The sequence below is a fragment of the Neofelis nebulosa genome, chromosome 12 (assembly GCF_028018385.1).
Source record: "Neofelis nebulosa isolate mNeoNeb1 chromosome 12, mNeoNeb1.pri, whole genome shotgun sequence".
Lineage (NCBI taxonomy): Eukaryota > Metazoa > Chordata > Mammalia > Carnivora > Felidae > Neofelis > Neofelis nebulosa.
The window spans coordinates 62,806,258-62,823,673 of NC_080793.1; the positions used below are offsets into that span (position 1 = coordinate 62,806,258).

Here is a 17,416-nt window from a genome sequence, read left to right on the forward strand (position 1 = left end):
TCAAGTAAGCAATTGAATGAATACAGGAATACAGAGCCCAGGGAAGATTAGCTATGAAGATATCAAAAATTTAGAACCATTAGCTTCATATTTAAAGTCTTATGATAGGATGAGGTCATCTAGGGAGCAAGCATGAAGAACAAAAAGCAAGTGAATAGTGCTGGAATAGTTTTGGAAAACTCCAAAATCTGGTAGATATGAGAAAACCAACAAGAGATTAAGAAGGAAAGGCCAGTGGAGTAGGATGAAAATTAGGTCATATGGTATCATAAAATCTATAAAGACAGAGAGCTGATAAGTATAAGTAAGGAGAGGGTTTAGACAGGACCAATGGATTTGGCAACACGGAATGTGTCTGTGAGCCTAACTTAAACAAATATAGTGGAGTTGTGAGAAGGAAAGTCCAATTGGAGAGCTGAAGTATGAACAGGAGGAGAGGAAATGGAAATTACCAATGCAGACAGTTCTTGAGAAGCTTTGCCATAAAGGAAGCAAAGAAATGGGATCAAGGGAAGGGTGTGTGTGTGTGTGACTGAATAGATTATAGGATACTGAGAATAACCCAGCAATGGCAATCTGGGAGAGGAATTCAATGTAGGAATGAAGTTCCTGAAAAGGCAAAGGGATACGGAACTGTGAGAGCAGACAGAAGGGCTCGCATTTTAGAGAAGCAGGAACATACTGTCCACAGAAACAAAAGGGAAGAAAAATATATGAGATTTTAGAGGAAATATGTTTACAGATGGTAAAATTCAGGCTGTGACCACGCAAGGCAGAGGAAGGGGGTGAAAGGAAGAAGTTACATCCCTTCCCTCCACCCACCCTTACAGCCTCTGTGGTAATACAGTAACAACCCTCCCAACAGATGGGGATAGGCCAAAGGGAAGAAAACAATCTATTCTTTACAGTAACACCAGCTACCTAATTGTAATGTTATTACAAGCACACTTCATTTTATTGCACTTTGCAGATACTGTGTGGTTTTTTGTTTGTTTTTTACAAACTGAAGGTTTGTGGCAACACTGGATCGAGCAAGTCTATTCGTGTGATTTTTCCAATAGCATTTGCTCACTTTCTGTCTCTGTGTCACATTTGGGTAATTCTCACAATATTTCAAACTTTTTCAATATTATTATGTTGTCAGGGTGATCTGTGATCAGTGATTAAGACCTGCTGAAAACTCAGATGATGGCTAGCATTTTTAGCAATAAAGTATTTTGCACACTTAATAGGCTACAGCATCATGTGTAAACATCAATTTTATATGCACTGAGAAACAAAAAAGCTCATCTGACTTGCCTTATTGGAATATTTACTTTACCAGACTGTTCTGGAACCTGTACTATCTCTGAGGAATGCCCGTACTTCTGAGTATGTCATTCCTTAACTTAACCCTCCACGCCAGCAATAGTCCAAAGCTTAAGAAGAAAAAACTTATTATGACATGAAAAAGTTCATTATTACTTTGAGCATGTTCTTCCCAGTCTCTTTTCTAATGATTTTGTTTTGTAGCTAAGACTACTTAGCATAGATTTTGGCTGGTATATTTAACCTTAGTGCCTGGTTCCACTTATTAACCTCATAGGATTAAACACAATAATCCATGTAAAACACTTTGTTAGCATCTAGCATATATTAAGCACTTAAATAACTATTAAGTACTATAACAGGCACATCTAAAATAGCTGAGGGATAAAGAGGCCACCCAAAAAAGCTTCCCAGATGGAATCACAGTTAAGTGAAAACCTGAAGGATAAATATCCTAAAGTTAAGCAAAGATGTATAGGTTTCAAAGAGAAAATGTGTCAAGTATAAAAACCCAGAGGAGAGAAAGACCTGGACTTACTTAAGGAGCTGAAAGATATTTAATCTGGCTAGACTGTAGAGTATTTGGGAAAATGAAGAGGAAAATGGTAAGAAATGCACCTGGAGAAATCAACTAAAAAAATATTGTGCAAGGCCTTGCATGGCAACATAAAACCTGAGAAGCAAAGGAATTAACACAATCAGATTTGCATTTTTGAAAGAACACTGACTCCATATTAGAGGAAGGACTGCAGGGATTAAAAACAGCTAGAGACTGGTTCACAAGCTGTGATAATAATCAAAGTTATCAATGCCAATAAACCACTGGCTATAAAATTTTAAGTGCTTTAATACACATTACATATCTTAAGAAATCTTTTTGTGGTTTAAATACTTATTTCACATTCAATTCTTAACACAGTAATAACAAAAAAACCCTGATAATCATACCAGTATTCCTCTTCAGGGACCTTATCCAAAGGTGGATTCAGGCAGTAAATATGATAGGCCATGTTACATTCATCACATAGAAGCTGCATGTTGGGTTCCTGTTTCCCACCACATATATGACAGGAGCAAGAACGGCACTTCTTACTTGGATCTCCACCACAAATATCACACTCAGGATCATTTTTCCCTAGTAAGAACAAAATTATAACAAGCTCAGTCTTAAAATAATTTTTATTATCTATGAATCTTGTAAAGAAAAACACATGAAAATAGCATACAGCTTTTCTTAATGAACAGAAAAAAAATCACAAAGAATAATCAAGTGTGGGACTTTAAGAATAAATGCCTGAGCTTCATTCTAAATTTTTTTTTTTTTAAGTTTATTTTTGAGACAGAGAGAGACAGAGCATGAACGGGGGAGGGGCAGACAGAGAAGGAGACAGAGAATCGGAAGCAGGCTCCAGGCTCTGAGCCATCAGCCCAGAGCCTGACGCGGGGCTCGAACTCACGGTCTGTGAGATCATGACCTGAGCTGAAGTCAGACGCTTAACCAACCGAGCCACCCAGGCGCCCCCTGAGCTTCATTCTATACTTACCAAAATTACAGGGATAAAGCACAGGCACAGCGGGCATCATTACCTGCAACCATGGGGATAATGTATACTTTTGCCTTAAAAATTTGTATTGGCTAGCTGGAAGTTCCCCAAATGTCCAGGGGCAATACAGTGAACTCACTAGGGCATCATAAGGTATCTTTAACTTTCAAGGAAAGACCATGAGGGAAGGGGAGGGGAAAAAATAGTTACAAACAGAGAGGGAGGGGGGCAAACCACAAGAGACTCTTAAATACAGAGAACAAACTGAGGGTGGATGGGGTGGGGGAGTAGGGGAGAGGGGAAAATGGGTGATGGGCATGGAGAAGGGCACTTGTTGGGATGTGCACTGGGTGTTGTATGTAAGCCAATTTGACAATGATATTCATAATAAAAAAATAAATTTCAAGGGAATACTACATTCTGTTAAAGTCGTTTGGATCTAACTACTTAATAAGTGGAACTATTAAATACCATGTACTCTGCAGACCCAAACCTTTCCTTGAATAGGCTAAAGTAGGAAGGGGAGGGCTGTTAAGAGTTAGCAAGCCCATTCTGGTTCTTATTCAAGTTATGCCCCAACATACTTTTTAACATAATAGAAATAGCATTTCTTTATTTGTCTTTAAAATTTATTTGAGAAAGAGAGCACATGCACGCATGAGCCAGGAAGGGCAGAGGGAGAGGAGAGAGAATCCCAAGCAGGCTCCATAGTCAGCATAGAGCTGATGTTACAAATGTTAAGATCATAACCTGAGTCAAAATCAAGAGTTGGACATTTAACCGACTAAAACACCCAGGCACCCCTAGAAATAGCATTTCTAACCCAGTTGATTTTTTTATCTTATTTGTCAATTGGTTCAGAACTCTGGCAACCTACTAAAATCCAAACACCTTCTACCCAACTGTTCCCTTGAAATTTTAAAATATACAGTATATATACTAAAAAATCTTTATGTTCACAATACCAAAAATTAAAACGTCAAGAGAAATGGTTGGGAAGATTTTATGAAAACTAAGGTAAATTTATATAAAATTCAAAAAGGACTACAGAATTTTTTTTTAATGTTTATTAATCTTTGAGAGAGAGAGAGAGAGAGAGAGAGAGAGAGAGAGAGAGAACACAAGTGACGGCAGAAGAGAGAAGACAGAGGATCTGAAAGCAAGCTCCATGCTGAGAGCAGCCAGCTTGATGCAGGGCTTAAATTCAGGAACCTGTGAGATCACGACCTGAGCCACCCAGGCACCCCCTGCAGAATTTTGCAGATGAATTATGTAGATAGAGGAAGAGGTCTAGGATGATATACATAGTTTGACTGATTACTTCTTGGGAGTTCTATTTTTAAATTAATATTGTTTTATATTTTGAATTTCTGACAAATGTACACAACATATTTGTGAGGAAATTTACCATATCAGAACTGATCTAGCAATATAAGGGAAATGGGAAGCCATATCTGAAAAAGAGAGGGGGAAGAGAAAAGGCACTGATTTCAGCACTATCTTTCTAACTGGTGACTGCCTTATTTTATTTTATTTTATTTTATTTTATTTTATTTTTGAGAGAGAGAGAGTGCAAGTGAGGGAAGTGGAGGGAGGGAGGGAGGGAGGGGGAGGGGGAGAGAGAGAGAGGGAAAGAGAAAGAGGGAGGGAGGGAGAGAGAGAGAATGAATCTTAAACAGTCTTCACAATATGGGGCTCAATCTCACGACCCTGAGAATCATGATCTGAGCTGAAATCAAGAGTCGATTTCGACTCTATTGTTGCTAATGAATGGCAGATTACAATTTTGTTTTACTTTCACTAAAGGAGCTATGACAACATACAAGTAATGGATGCATGACAGACCTAAAAACATGCCTTTGGCATGCTTAGATTTTTGGTATGAAGAGTGATATGATCAGTGGCAGTCTGGCTGTGGCTCTGAAATGATTTCTTCACATACAAGTTGTAGCTATAATGTGAGTAGCATTAGGCAGAGAAGAGATATATGGAGAATGAGAGAGAACAGAATACATGCAGAAGTACTGAGAATAGAAAGATGACAAAATCCTTATCTATCTTGGTTTTGCACTGTTTTACTGAGAATGACTAAGTTACATTAAATAGGTTTACTCAAATTACTCAAGTTACCTGTAATCCTAGGATATAACCACACAAGTACTCCTACAGAGTACACCTAAAGGTTCTTTAAAAAAAAAAATTTTTTTTTATGTGTATTTATTTTTGAGAGACAGACAGACAGACCATGAGCAAGGGAGGGGCCAGAGAGGGAGAGACAGAATCTGAAGCAGCTCCAGCTGTCAGCACAGAGCCTGACAGAGTACTCCTAAAGGTTCTTAATTCAAATCTAGATACATCAACATTGCAGTCTCAAAAAATGAGAATGGCTTAGACTGGTAACATGAAAGTCTATTTACTGATCTGTTAAAGGTCTTGTCTTGCTGTAATCTTGCACAATTGTGGTAAGAAGAGGTTAGGCAGAACGTTTTAGTCTGCCTAAAAACTGTATTTTTCTAAAATATACTAGAAATTGGGGGCACCTGGCTCAGTAGATACAGCATTCAACTCTTGATCTCAGGGTTGTAAGTTTGAGCCCCACATTAGGTGTAGAGATTACTTAAATCTTAAAAAACAAACAAAAAATACTGGACATTGACATGTGGCATAAAGCCAATAAATTGCTTCCCACAAAAAATTCAGAAGAAAGTATGAAACAGTAATCTATTTGGAAAGATAGCAATTCAATCATGAATTAAAAGACCTAAAATCTTGCCCTACCTTTGTTACCAACCAGCTGTATGATATTAAGCAAATACAATATGCACAGTGAAAAGGTAGGGCTACGTTCTAATATTCTCATGATTATTTAAACCTCATTTATTACCTCCCAGAAATTCAAAGTTTAATCATCATTACTGTCAGGCTCTACTCATATGAAAATAAGTCTCATTATTAAAAATCAATCTAGGTAGCCACAAAATTACTGAAATGTTATTTGGACAGATTTATAATAAGCGAAACAAGAAAATGGCAATAAAATGCCAAGGTGAGAAAAAAAATTTGTTTTTTTAAAAACAAATCTTATCAGGGGCGCCTGGGTGGCGCAGTCGGTTAAGCGTCCGACTTCAGCCAGGTCACGATCTCACGGTCCGTGAGTTCGAGCCCCGCGTCAGGCTCTGGGCTGATGGCTCGGAGCCTGGAGCCTGTTTCCGATTCTATGTCTCCCTCTCTCTCTGCCCCTCCCCCGTTCATGCTCTGTCTCTCTCTGTCCCAAAAATAAATAAAAAACGTTGAAAAAAAAAAAAAATTTAAAAACAAATCTTATCATTTGAGAAAAATTCACTAAACCAGAAAGGATCTTAGATCAAAACTGTGGTCATGAAAATAAATTTGTATGATCTGCAGCAGCTTTATACTTTCTCGGAAGTTATTCCCTGGGTGGTTAAAATACCAATCAAGTACAATATATGTAATCTAAATCCATAAGAAAAATTCATACTTAAAAACTTTCCATCTGCCAGTGAGAGGGGATGTGCTCCAGGTTTCTCGATCTTAAAGATTTCATTTACGAATCTTATCTGGCAGTCATTTAATTTTCCTTCAGAACCCCTGTTTAAAAAAAGAAGAAAAGTTAACTTCTGCCAGCAAAATCTAAATCATATACAAATAATTAAGAGTCATTTAGGAAACCCACTGAACTTTGTCTATTTACAAATTGGGACTATAGCTATTCCAATCACTTTGAGCTTTCCAATGGCAGGAAAAGTCAAATAGTGACTAGTTACTATTCAAAATTAAGTGTAACTTTAGTGTAATATTAGGAAAAAAATTTATAGACTTCACCTAGATTATCTAGGAACAAGACAGTTTTCTTATAAATACTAGATAAAATGATACTCTATCAATCAAAATAAAAGATTTAAATATATTTCCAGTAAATACAGTAAGTTTCTGGGTAAAAAGTTGACCTCTTATTAAAAAGAAAAGTCCTTCAGATACCAAGCCATACTCCTCATAGACACAGTTTATACCTGTTTGCATAAGCTTCTTCAAACTTTCCGGCTGTGACTATGGACTTATATGTAGATTTCTCCTTTTAACATGTCAACTTTGGTTTATATTTTTGAAGTTTTGTTATTGGGTATACAGAGATTTAGGATTCTTAAACTGTCATAAAATGGCTCTGTATCTCTGTAACGCATTCTATATCAAAAGTGTACTTTTTTTTGGTTAGAATTTGCTTGGTAACTTTTTCTATTCTTTCACCTTTTAAAACTTTTAATGTCAAATATTCACAAATGCAGAAAACTGCATAGACAAATGTGTAGTATAGCCAATTATAAGGTATACATTCTTGCAGACATCAATCATGACAGGAAATAGAACTGTTTACCTCAGAAGCACTTGACATGCTCCCTCCCAATCTCATTATTCCCTTTCAAGAGTTTTATTTACCTTAATTTTCTTAGTCTTATCACCTATCTGCCTAAGCATATGATATATACAGTTCTACCTGTGCTTTAAAGATTCTAACCTATCAATTTCCATGCAATCTTTTTCTTGCTTACAATTTGTTGAAGAACTGCTATTATTTGTCCTATAGAGTTTCCCCGCAGACTTGATTTTGATATGTGCATTCCCAAAGTGTAGTTTAAATAGGTTTTTTCCCCATCATTTGTATTTCTAGTAAGTTAGTAGTTGGATCCAGAGTAGAGGTCAAAAAACCCTAGTCTGCTGCCTATTTTTATAAATAAAGTTCTACTGGAAAAACTACTCATTTACGCATTCTCTATAGTTCATTTCGTATTATAGTGGCAGAATAGTTGTGATGGTGGAGACCATTTGGCCGCCAAAGGTTAAAGCTACCATCTGGCCCTTTGCACAAAACAATGGCCAACCCTTGCATTTAGAAATGCTTAATCAAATCCAGTTCATTTTTTGGTAAAACTGTTAATAGTTCTTGGAAGTGGTATACCAGGAAGCAGGAATCACTGCAGGTTATTTTGAAAGATGAACACCGTAACTGTTATTCTCAAAACAGCTTGCTGATCTAGTTTTATTATTTCAGTGTGCTTGGGTTCATCACATATGCTATAGTTACCCTCTCCTACCTCTTGTACGGCTGCTGATACCACACAGGTCATAGCTATCAGTTGTTTATCCCACCAGCTATTTTGGTGTTTGTAGGGGATACCACAATTCCCTGAATGGTTATAAATGTTGCCCATGACTTTCGGGTTAGATATTTTAGTTGTTCTATGTTTGTATGAGAGTATCTAGGGAGATTAAAAATCTATGCTGTTGTCATCTTCCTAGAATTCCATCTATCCTTGTAATTTCAACTTGTGTGACTTCATATTTAAGGAGTCTTTCTTATAAGCAGCATATGGGTTTTGTTTTTATCTCCTCTGGTGATCTTTAATATTTAGCTCACATATAGTTAATACAATGGCTGACATATCTGGGTTTGTTTCTACCATTTTACTATATGTTTTCTATTTTATCTACCTTTTTGTTTCTTTTACTCTTCTTGATTGCTTTCTTTTGAATTATTCTAATAATTATTCCATTTACCCTATTTTTTAATCTTTTAATATTTAATTATGTATTAAAATATTACTTTAATGTGGTGGCTCTTAGAGAATATACCAGGTAAAAATCAATCTACTTTTAAGTTCTCACTACTTCTCTGATCATATCAGAATTTCATAGCTTCATTTACCAACTTCCATCTTTTGTGGTTGTCCTGCATTTTATTTTACACGTATTTTAAACTTCACTATTATTGTGTGTTGTGAATAGTTTATTTGAACTTACTCATACAGTTACCCTTCCTATGTTTTTTCTTTCCTGTATTTCATGTCTCTTTAGTATCTTTTAGTGTAGTATGTTGGTATTGGATTCTTAGGTTGTTTTTTTTTTTTTTATGTCTTTTTTTTTCCTAGGATTTTTTTTAAAATTTATTTTAAAATTTACATTCAAGTTAGTTAGCATATAGTGCAATAATGATTTCAGGAGTAGAATCCAGTGATTCATCCACTATATATGACACACAGTGCTCATCCCAACAAGTGTCTCCTTAATGCCCCTTCTCATTTAGCCCATCCCCCCACCCACAACCCCTCCAGCAACCCTGTTTGTTCTCTGTATTTAAGAATCTTTTATGTTTTGTCCCCCTCCCTGTTTTTATATTATTTTTGCTTCCCTTCCCCTATGTTCATCTGTTTTGTATCTTGAAGTCCTCATATGCGTAAAGTCATATGATATTTGTCTTTCTCTGACTAATTTCACTTAGGATAATATACTCTAGTTCCATCCATGTTGTTGCAAATGGCAAGATTTCATTCTTTTTGATTGCTGAGTAATATATACCACATCTTCTTTATCCATTCATCTGTCAACGGACATTTGTACTCTTTTCATATTTTGGCTATTGTCGACAGTGCTGCTGTAAACCTTGGGGTGGCATGTGCTCTTCTGAAACAGCACACCTGTATCCTTTGGATAAATACATAGTAGTGCAATTGCTGGGTCGTAGAGTAGTTCTATTTTTAATTTTTTGAGGAACCTCCATCTGTTTTCCAGAACGGCTGCACCATTTTGCATTCCCACCAGCAGGGCAAAAGGGTTTGGATTCTTAGGTTTGGTTTGATAACATCTTTATCTTGCTTCATTTTTGTAATCTATTTTCATTAGAAATGTATTTCTAACATTTTTTATCAGTGTTCTCATATGTTGTTCCATTGTGTTCTAGCTTACATCGTTTCTGATGAAAACTCAGCTCATATTCGTTTTTATCTTTAGCTTTCAGCAGCATTATTGCAATATGCCACAGTGTGTTCTTTGTATTTATCCTGGTTAGGGTTCACAGGGCTTCAATTTGGACTATCTTCTCCCATTTTTGGAAATTCTAGTTATTAGTTTTTCAAATATTGTTTTCACCCTTCTCTTCTTTGGGAACAACAAATAGATGTAATGCATACCTTTTGCCAGGTCCCATGTGTCCGACAGTCTTTTCTGTGTTGTTTCTCGTAATTTTTTTCCATGTTTCAGTTTTGATATTTTTCACTGACTTGCCTATCACTACTCCTATCTTCTGCTATTAAGCCAATCTAATGAAGTCTTAGTTTCAGATACTGTATTTTTCAGTTCTAGAGTAATTATCTTATAGATTCCCAGTGATTTTTTTATAGATTCCAATTCTCAGTTGAAATTCTCCATCTTCATTTTCTTGAGCATATTAATCATAATTATTCTAAAATCCTGTCTGATAACCTGAATTATCAGTATCACCTATGGGTCCATTTTTATTATTGATTTTTCTTCTGGTTTTTGATTATGTGGCCCTATCTTTTGGTACCATACTTTTGGTTCCATGGCAAGATAAATATAAAGAAAATATAATCGCATATTGCAATAATGCTGCTGAAAACTAAAGATAAAAACAAAAGGAATATGAGCCAAGTTTCATCAGAAACAATGTAAGCTAGAACATAATGGAACAGCATCTGAAAACACGGACAAAAAATTTCTCAACTTAGAAATACAGTTCTAATGAAAACATATTATAAAAAATGAAGCCGAGATAAAGATGTTATCAAACCAAACAAAAATATTCAACAATGTAAGTATAAAACATTAGAGGAGGCTTCAGACCAATCTTCCTCGTGCTGGGAAGATACTGTGGTGATTTAACATTTTATTCAGCAACTATGCTGAGGCAAGGCCTGTTTACAAAATGTAGTCTACATATTTGTCTTAGCCATCCAGTTTTCAACTAAGAGCCTTTTGTATACTCTGTGGGACCATTTCACCCAGTGATCACAAAATCTGTTTGCCTTCGAAGACTACTGAAAACTCCACTGTGCTTTTTACTTACATTTTTAGCCTCCTGCCCAGCAAAACCCCAGTATTTAGCAAAAGTCATGTGAGGAAAACAGGCCATATGTGTGAAACATCCCCAACATCTGCCAAAAGCTCAGTCTCCACCCTGCCCCCAGCTGCTTTCAACTAGATCTGCTCTACATCCATAATTATTAGCAAGGGTTCCCAGGGCAAAAAGCAACTACAAAAACCAACTGCTTTCTAAGGTTCTTCCCATTCCAGAGTCATAGGCTCTGGTAGTTCTCCTTACCTCTCTGCTTCATTAACATAACAGATGATAATGTTATTTGAGCTGGCTCTTCTAGTTTTAGGTAAAAATGCTAATCTACTGCCAGCTATTCCATCCTACCTGGAAACAGAAACCTTCCATGTACTTCATTAGGTGGTACAATAAATATCACAAAAACAGATTCAAAACTAGAATCACCTTTTCATTTATCTATCATTTCAGTTGAAGGCTTACCATACCGATTTCCTCTGAACAAAACTGATGAAGCCAAAACTGAATCTAATAAACCACCAATTATAAAATACATTATTTTATGTACTACCAAAAAAGAACTGGCCTGCAATGGGGTAGTCTAAGAAGAACTCCCAAAGTTAGGACTCTAAATGGAAGACAACTATAAGGCACACTATTTTATGAAATCATAAAAAAGAAAAAAATTTGAGATGAGACATCTAAGAAACACCCTCAAAGCTAGGACACCAAACGGCTCTTCTCACAGTTTAAGATAAATGGTAAATAAACCACCTAGCAGGTAGAGATAAAAAATAAACATGGCCATTTCAATGTTATCAGTGGGTATAAGTAGAAAAAGTATCCCAGGAACTGAACCACAAGGTAGGATTCATGCAGGTTTGTAGATGCAAACTCAAACTCAATCTCTTAAAGAACACAACTTTGGTCCAATAGCAAGATATTTTAATTTGAGATGGTAAAATAAAGAAAACCGTTAATCTCCAATTCTATGAAATACTCTATTTACTTAATATTCATTATAACTAATGCCTAGAACAGGGCCTGGCACACAGTAGCCAACAAAAGTCAAGGCACTAACATTTCAGTGGTATGACAGGCAGAATGATGGGTGCCAAAGATATCTATGCCCTAAGTACGGGAACACGTGAATATTATACTACATGGCAAAAGAGAATTTGTAGACATGATTAAGTTAATTACCTTGAAGTAGGATTAGCCAGGTAGGCCCAAGGTAATTACAGGGGAACTTAAAAGTAGAAGAGGGAAGTGAGTCAGAGATATGCAACGTTAAAATGGGAGAAGTAGGCCATGGGCCAAGGCATTGGGAGGCCTGTAAAATCTGGAAAAGGCAAGGAAACAGATTCTCCCTTAGATTCTCCAAAAAGTGACACATCTCTGCTGACACTTTTAGTCCAGTGAAATCCATATAAGACTTCTGACTTACAGAACTATAAAATGGTAAGTTCTACTATTTAAGCCATTTAAATTTATGAATTTGTTGCAGCAACAACAGGAAACTACTACAAGTAGGGCAAGAGAGAGAAATCTCAGGTGATAATCAATACCACAAAGAAAGAGTAAGGAAACAATTCAATGCCCTGCATGTACATATGTAATGTTATACAACATTAAAAGCTTCTTTTGAAGTGATGTCTGAACAAACAACCAAGACAAGACACAGAGCAAGCCAAATAAAGATATGTGTGGAGCAGACCAGGCAGAAGAACAGCAAATGGCAAGGGCTCTGAAGCAGAAGCATGTTCATATGATTAAGCACCACAAAGAGGCCAATATGGTTAAAATACAGTAAACTTTGATTTATAACTTGATATGGACACCAAAATTGTAGTGTAAGAATGGTACAATAATAAGAATATCACTAAAGAGATGTGATGATAAATGAGTTGGATAAAATTTAGTAAGTAAAAAGCCCTAGAAAAAGGACACTGAAAATAAAGTACATCCATAGCTTACTTTAGCTTTAGATAAAGGATTTTCTTCCTATAGGATTCAAATTCTACTTTTTTGTCTTTAAAGGCTAAGTTTTTGTTAAAAAAATTTGAGAGAGAGCGCACATGCGCACATGAGTGGAGGAGGAGCAGGGGAGGGGTATAGGGGTAGGGAGAGAGAGAGAATCCCAAGCAGGCTTGGTGCTGTCAGGGCACAAGCCTATCTCTGGGCTCAATCTTACAAACTCTGAGATCAGGACCTGAGCCAAAACCAAGTGTTGGACACTTAACGGTCTGAGCCACCCAGGTGCCCCTCAAATTCTACTTATAAATATCTAAACTAACATAACTTCATGTGGTATTAAATGAATATGCATCACAATAGAAACTGAACAAAGTATTTTGTTTTTTTTTTTTTTTTTTTAAATTTTTTTTTTTTTTTCAACATTTATTTATTTTTGGGACAGAGAGAGACAGAGCATGAACGGGGGAGGGACAGAGAGAGAGGGAGACACAGAATCGGAAACAGGCTCCAGGCTCTGAGCCATCAGCCCAGAGCCTGACGCGGGGCTCGAACTCACGGACCGCGAGATCGTGACCTGGCTGAAGTCGGACGCTTAACCGACTGCGCCACCCAGGCGCCCCTGAACAAAGTATTTTGAAAAATGGACTTAAAACTCCTAAACTTTTGTTCTGAATTTTTTTCAAAGCTAAAATATAAACAGAAAATGATAAGCTAAAAATAGAATTTGATCGCTAGACAGTTTAAGCATATTCACTTTTTAGTAGTCACAGATTAAAAATAGAAACAGGGCGCCTGGGTGGCGCAGTCGGTTAAGCGTCCGACTTCAGCCAGGTCACGATCTCGCGGTCCGTGAGTTCGAGCCCCGCGTCAGGCTCTGGGCTGATGGCTCGGAGCCTGGAGCCTGTTTCCGATTCTGTGTCTCCCTCTCTCTCTGACCCTCCCCGTTCATGCTCTGTCTCTCTCTGTCTCAAAAATAAATAAACGTTAAAAAAAAAAAAAAAAAAAAAAAAAAAAAAAAATAGAAACAAGCATGAACTTTAACTCCGAGTTCCCTTATCAAATATCCAAGGCAGATTAAAAATCATGTCCTATATTTACTACTTCCTTTGCACCTTCAATACAATAGAGAGTATCAAAGCTGAAGTTTAAATAAAATTTAGATAAAATCAAGTTCCTTAAAAAAAAAAAAATTCTATTTCAAGAAGTAGAAAATCTGGATTGCCCTATGATCATTATAGAAATTAACCAATTATAAAAATCCTTCCCACAAAGAAGGCTTTAGTGAGAAGTTATACCATTCAAGAAAAGGAAACAAAACTCCACCATAAAAGAATATTCTCATTATTTTATAAAATCTGAATAATTTGTGAAGGACAGTTAAATAGGAAAACTAACATGCAAATTTTACTCATTAACACAATGCAAAAATCCCACACAAAGTATCCACAAAATACTTATGTCAAACACTATAGATATTGGTGAGATTTTGAAAGTTTTTTTTATAGAGATAAAGGAGAAAAAAGATGCCTGCTATAATCACTTCCTTTCAACAACATACTAAAATGCAGTTGGTGAATAAAAGAAATCAAAAGACAAAAATGTCATAATTCACACACGATGATTATAATCATAAAGATTCCCCAAAAAATCGACATGTAAATTAAAACTAATAAATCTAGTAAGGCTACTAGATCCAAGATCAAAGGTTACTTGTATACCACTAATAAAGGAAAATGAAATAAAAATACCATTTACAGGAATAACAAGTAGTACCTGAAGTTAAATAAGGATAACAGACACCCATATAAGATCAGATCTCTGGACGGCATTAAATCAGGATCTACCATATAATTGCCAACATTCAATTATTTTGAACCTACAAAGACATTTTATGTGATTCAACCTAATAAAAACATGAGAAAAACACATTAAAGACCTAAATAAATGGAGAACAGGCACATTCATGGATTAGAGTCAACACAATACGTATTAAATTCCCAATGGTTTTTATGTTTAAATTACCAAGATGACTTGGAAAATTCAAATAAAAGCACACAGACCTAAGAAAATAGAGAACTACTGAAGAGCAAGGTAGGAAGCCCTGTTGTATCATATCATTAAAGTGTGGAACTGCTATCAGGACACACAACATAGACCCATGGTATAGAACAGACATCAGATGGATGCATCAAATATAGTCACTTGATATGAGGGGATACTGAAAATCAGTGAGGGAAAAGTGGGTTTTATTTTAGCCTCTCTCCCTCAAAAATGGGCTTTTTATTTAATTTTTATTTAATTGTCAAAAAAATTTTTTTTCATTACTGATAGAGAGAACAAGCAGAGGAGGGGCAGAGAGAGAGGGAGACACAGGATCTGAAGCAGGCTCTGAGCTGTCAGCAGAGCTCAAACTCACAAACGGTGAGATCATGACCTAAGCTGAAGTCAGATGCCCAAGTGACTGAGCCACCCAGACACCCCTTCATTTTTTTTTTTTAATGTTTATTCATTTTTTGAGAGACAGAGACAGAATGCAAGTGGGGGAGGGGCAGAGAGAGGGAGACAGAATCCAAAGCAGGTTACAGGCTCTGAGCTGTCAGCACAGAACCCCATGCAGGGCTCGAACCCACGAACTGTAAGATCATGTCCTGAGCTGAAGTCAGACACCCAACCAACTGAGCCGCCCAGGTGCCCCCCAAAATGGGCTTTTTAATAAATGATGCTAGGAAAAATGATTATCCATATATATCAAGGTAAGTCAAACCCTCACACTGTACACAAAAACCTACTTCAAATGGATTAAAGGCCTACTAAAGAAAGATAAAACCACAAAGCTGCTTAAAATAATAATGCATGCTGGGCAGAAAAAGTTTTTCCCCTGCCAACGCCATGTTTTATTGAGATGTAATTGACATATACTGTGTAACTATACACCATAATGATTTGATAGATACATATACTGACAAATGATTACCACAAAAAGTTAACTTCCATCACCTCAGATAGTTTTAAGGTTAAGAATATTATTCATAACATGAAAAAAGCTATAAAAGATATTTTCTCTACATATAACTGAAATGGCCAAGCCCCCCAATTAGAACTCCTAAAAAATTAGTAATATAAAAAAAAATCAGTAATACAGACTACCTAATAACAGACTGCCTAGTAACAACAAAACATTTATGTTTGGAACAGAGTCCTCACAAAAGATATCTAAATTGACAATAAACATAAGGTTATCAATCTCCTTAGTAGTCAAGGAAATACAAATCAAAACCATAATGATACACTATTTTATTCTACACCCACCTGATTAGCAAAAATTCAAGTCTAACAAAATTAAGTGTGGATGAAAATGCAGAGCAATGAGACCTCTAATACTGCTATAGAAGTGTAATGTGATACAGCCCCTTAAATATTTGGTCCTACCTATTAAAGATGTACAGGTTTTACAATCCAGCAATTCTACTTCTAGACAAGATGCATCCCACAGAAATTAATGCACCAGAACACGGGGATAATGTCACAACAGCAAAGTTTGGAACAGCTCCAAACTATCAATGTCAGAATACATTTATACCTTCATTCTGATTTTTTATCCACTCTTTGTAGTAATGAGAAAAGACTTTTAAACATGGGGGAAAAAAAATTCTATCCACAAGCCACATACCACACTGGCTCCTTTTTGGCTCTCATGTTCCTAACACATCTAGTAAATACTTAAATGACAGGGGTGCCTGGGTGGCTCAGTCAGTTAAGTGTCTGACTTTGGCTCAGGTCATGATCTCATGGTTTGTGGGTTTGAGCCCTGAGTCGGGTTCTGTGCTGAATGCTTCCTCAGAGCTTGGAGCCTGCTTCAGATTCTGTGTCTCCCACTCTCTCTGCCCCTCCCCTGCTCATGCTCTCACTGTCTCTCAAAAATAAGTAAATGTAATAAAATAAATTTTAAATAAAAATTTTTTTAAAAAAACCTTAAATGACAGAACATGTTGCACTACTGGGAGAGGCATCACATAATTGTTCTAACTGTTTGCCTATCTATAATTTCCACTCAATTGTAGTTCTAGTCCCTAAAGCCAGGGTGCTCCACTCTAACTGTACTTCAGAATCACTAAGGGAAAACTTTTTAAATAGTGAGCTGTTTTTTGTTTTTTTTTTTTAACTCTATGAGTACTGTTACCTCTTCCTATTAAGTATACATGCTGTTTTTGTACTTCCTGTACTCAAGTACATTATAAGGCTCCCTATATAACCAATTTATATAGATGCCTTTTCTTTTTCTTCATGATTTATATCCTTATCAGAATTTCAAGCTGCTTGGAAGTCTGTGAGTTACATCTTTACCTAGAAGTGTGATTCTGTTTGTAGAAAGTTCAGAAACCATTTTCTAAAGTATAAGTTATTATCAGCACCTCACATTATTTTTCTTTATTGTAAGAGTCAGCAAACTTTTTCATCAAGAGTCAGAAAGTAAGTACTTTAGATTTTGCAAGCCAGGGAGTCTTATATTTTCAGTACACATTACTGTAATGGTATGCATTGCAATCATTGAACAATGTTTTTCAATACAAAAACAGCCATAGATCATGTGCAAATGGATAGGCATTCCAAAAACTATTTTCCTAAAATCAGGTAGCCAGTAGGCTATAGTTTATAGACTCCTACTTTGTATTACTAATCATAAGCAGATGCTTGACCTCAGATTTGTTACAAGATAGAACAC

General features: G+C 36.2%; 1 protein-coding gene across 1 annotated transcript in view; it reads right to left on the reverse strand.

The window, feature by feature from the left end:
- The window catches only part of UHRF2 (ubiquitin like with PHD and ring finger domains 2), an 84,174-nt gene that overhangs the window by 27,956 nt on the left and 38,802 nt on the right, over positions 1-17,416 (reverse strand). Inside the window, exons 5-6 of the mRNA XM_058695418.1 lie at positions 6,352-6,461; positions 2,257-2,443 (exon numbers count right to left, since the gene is read on the reverse strand). Coding sequence (XP_058551401.1) covers positions 2,257-2,443; positions 6,352-6,461 — 297 coding nt within the window. The remainder of the gene's footprint in view (positions 1-2,256; positions 2,444-6,351; positions 6,462-17,416) is intronic.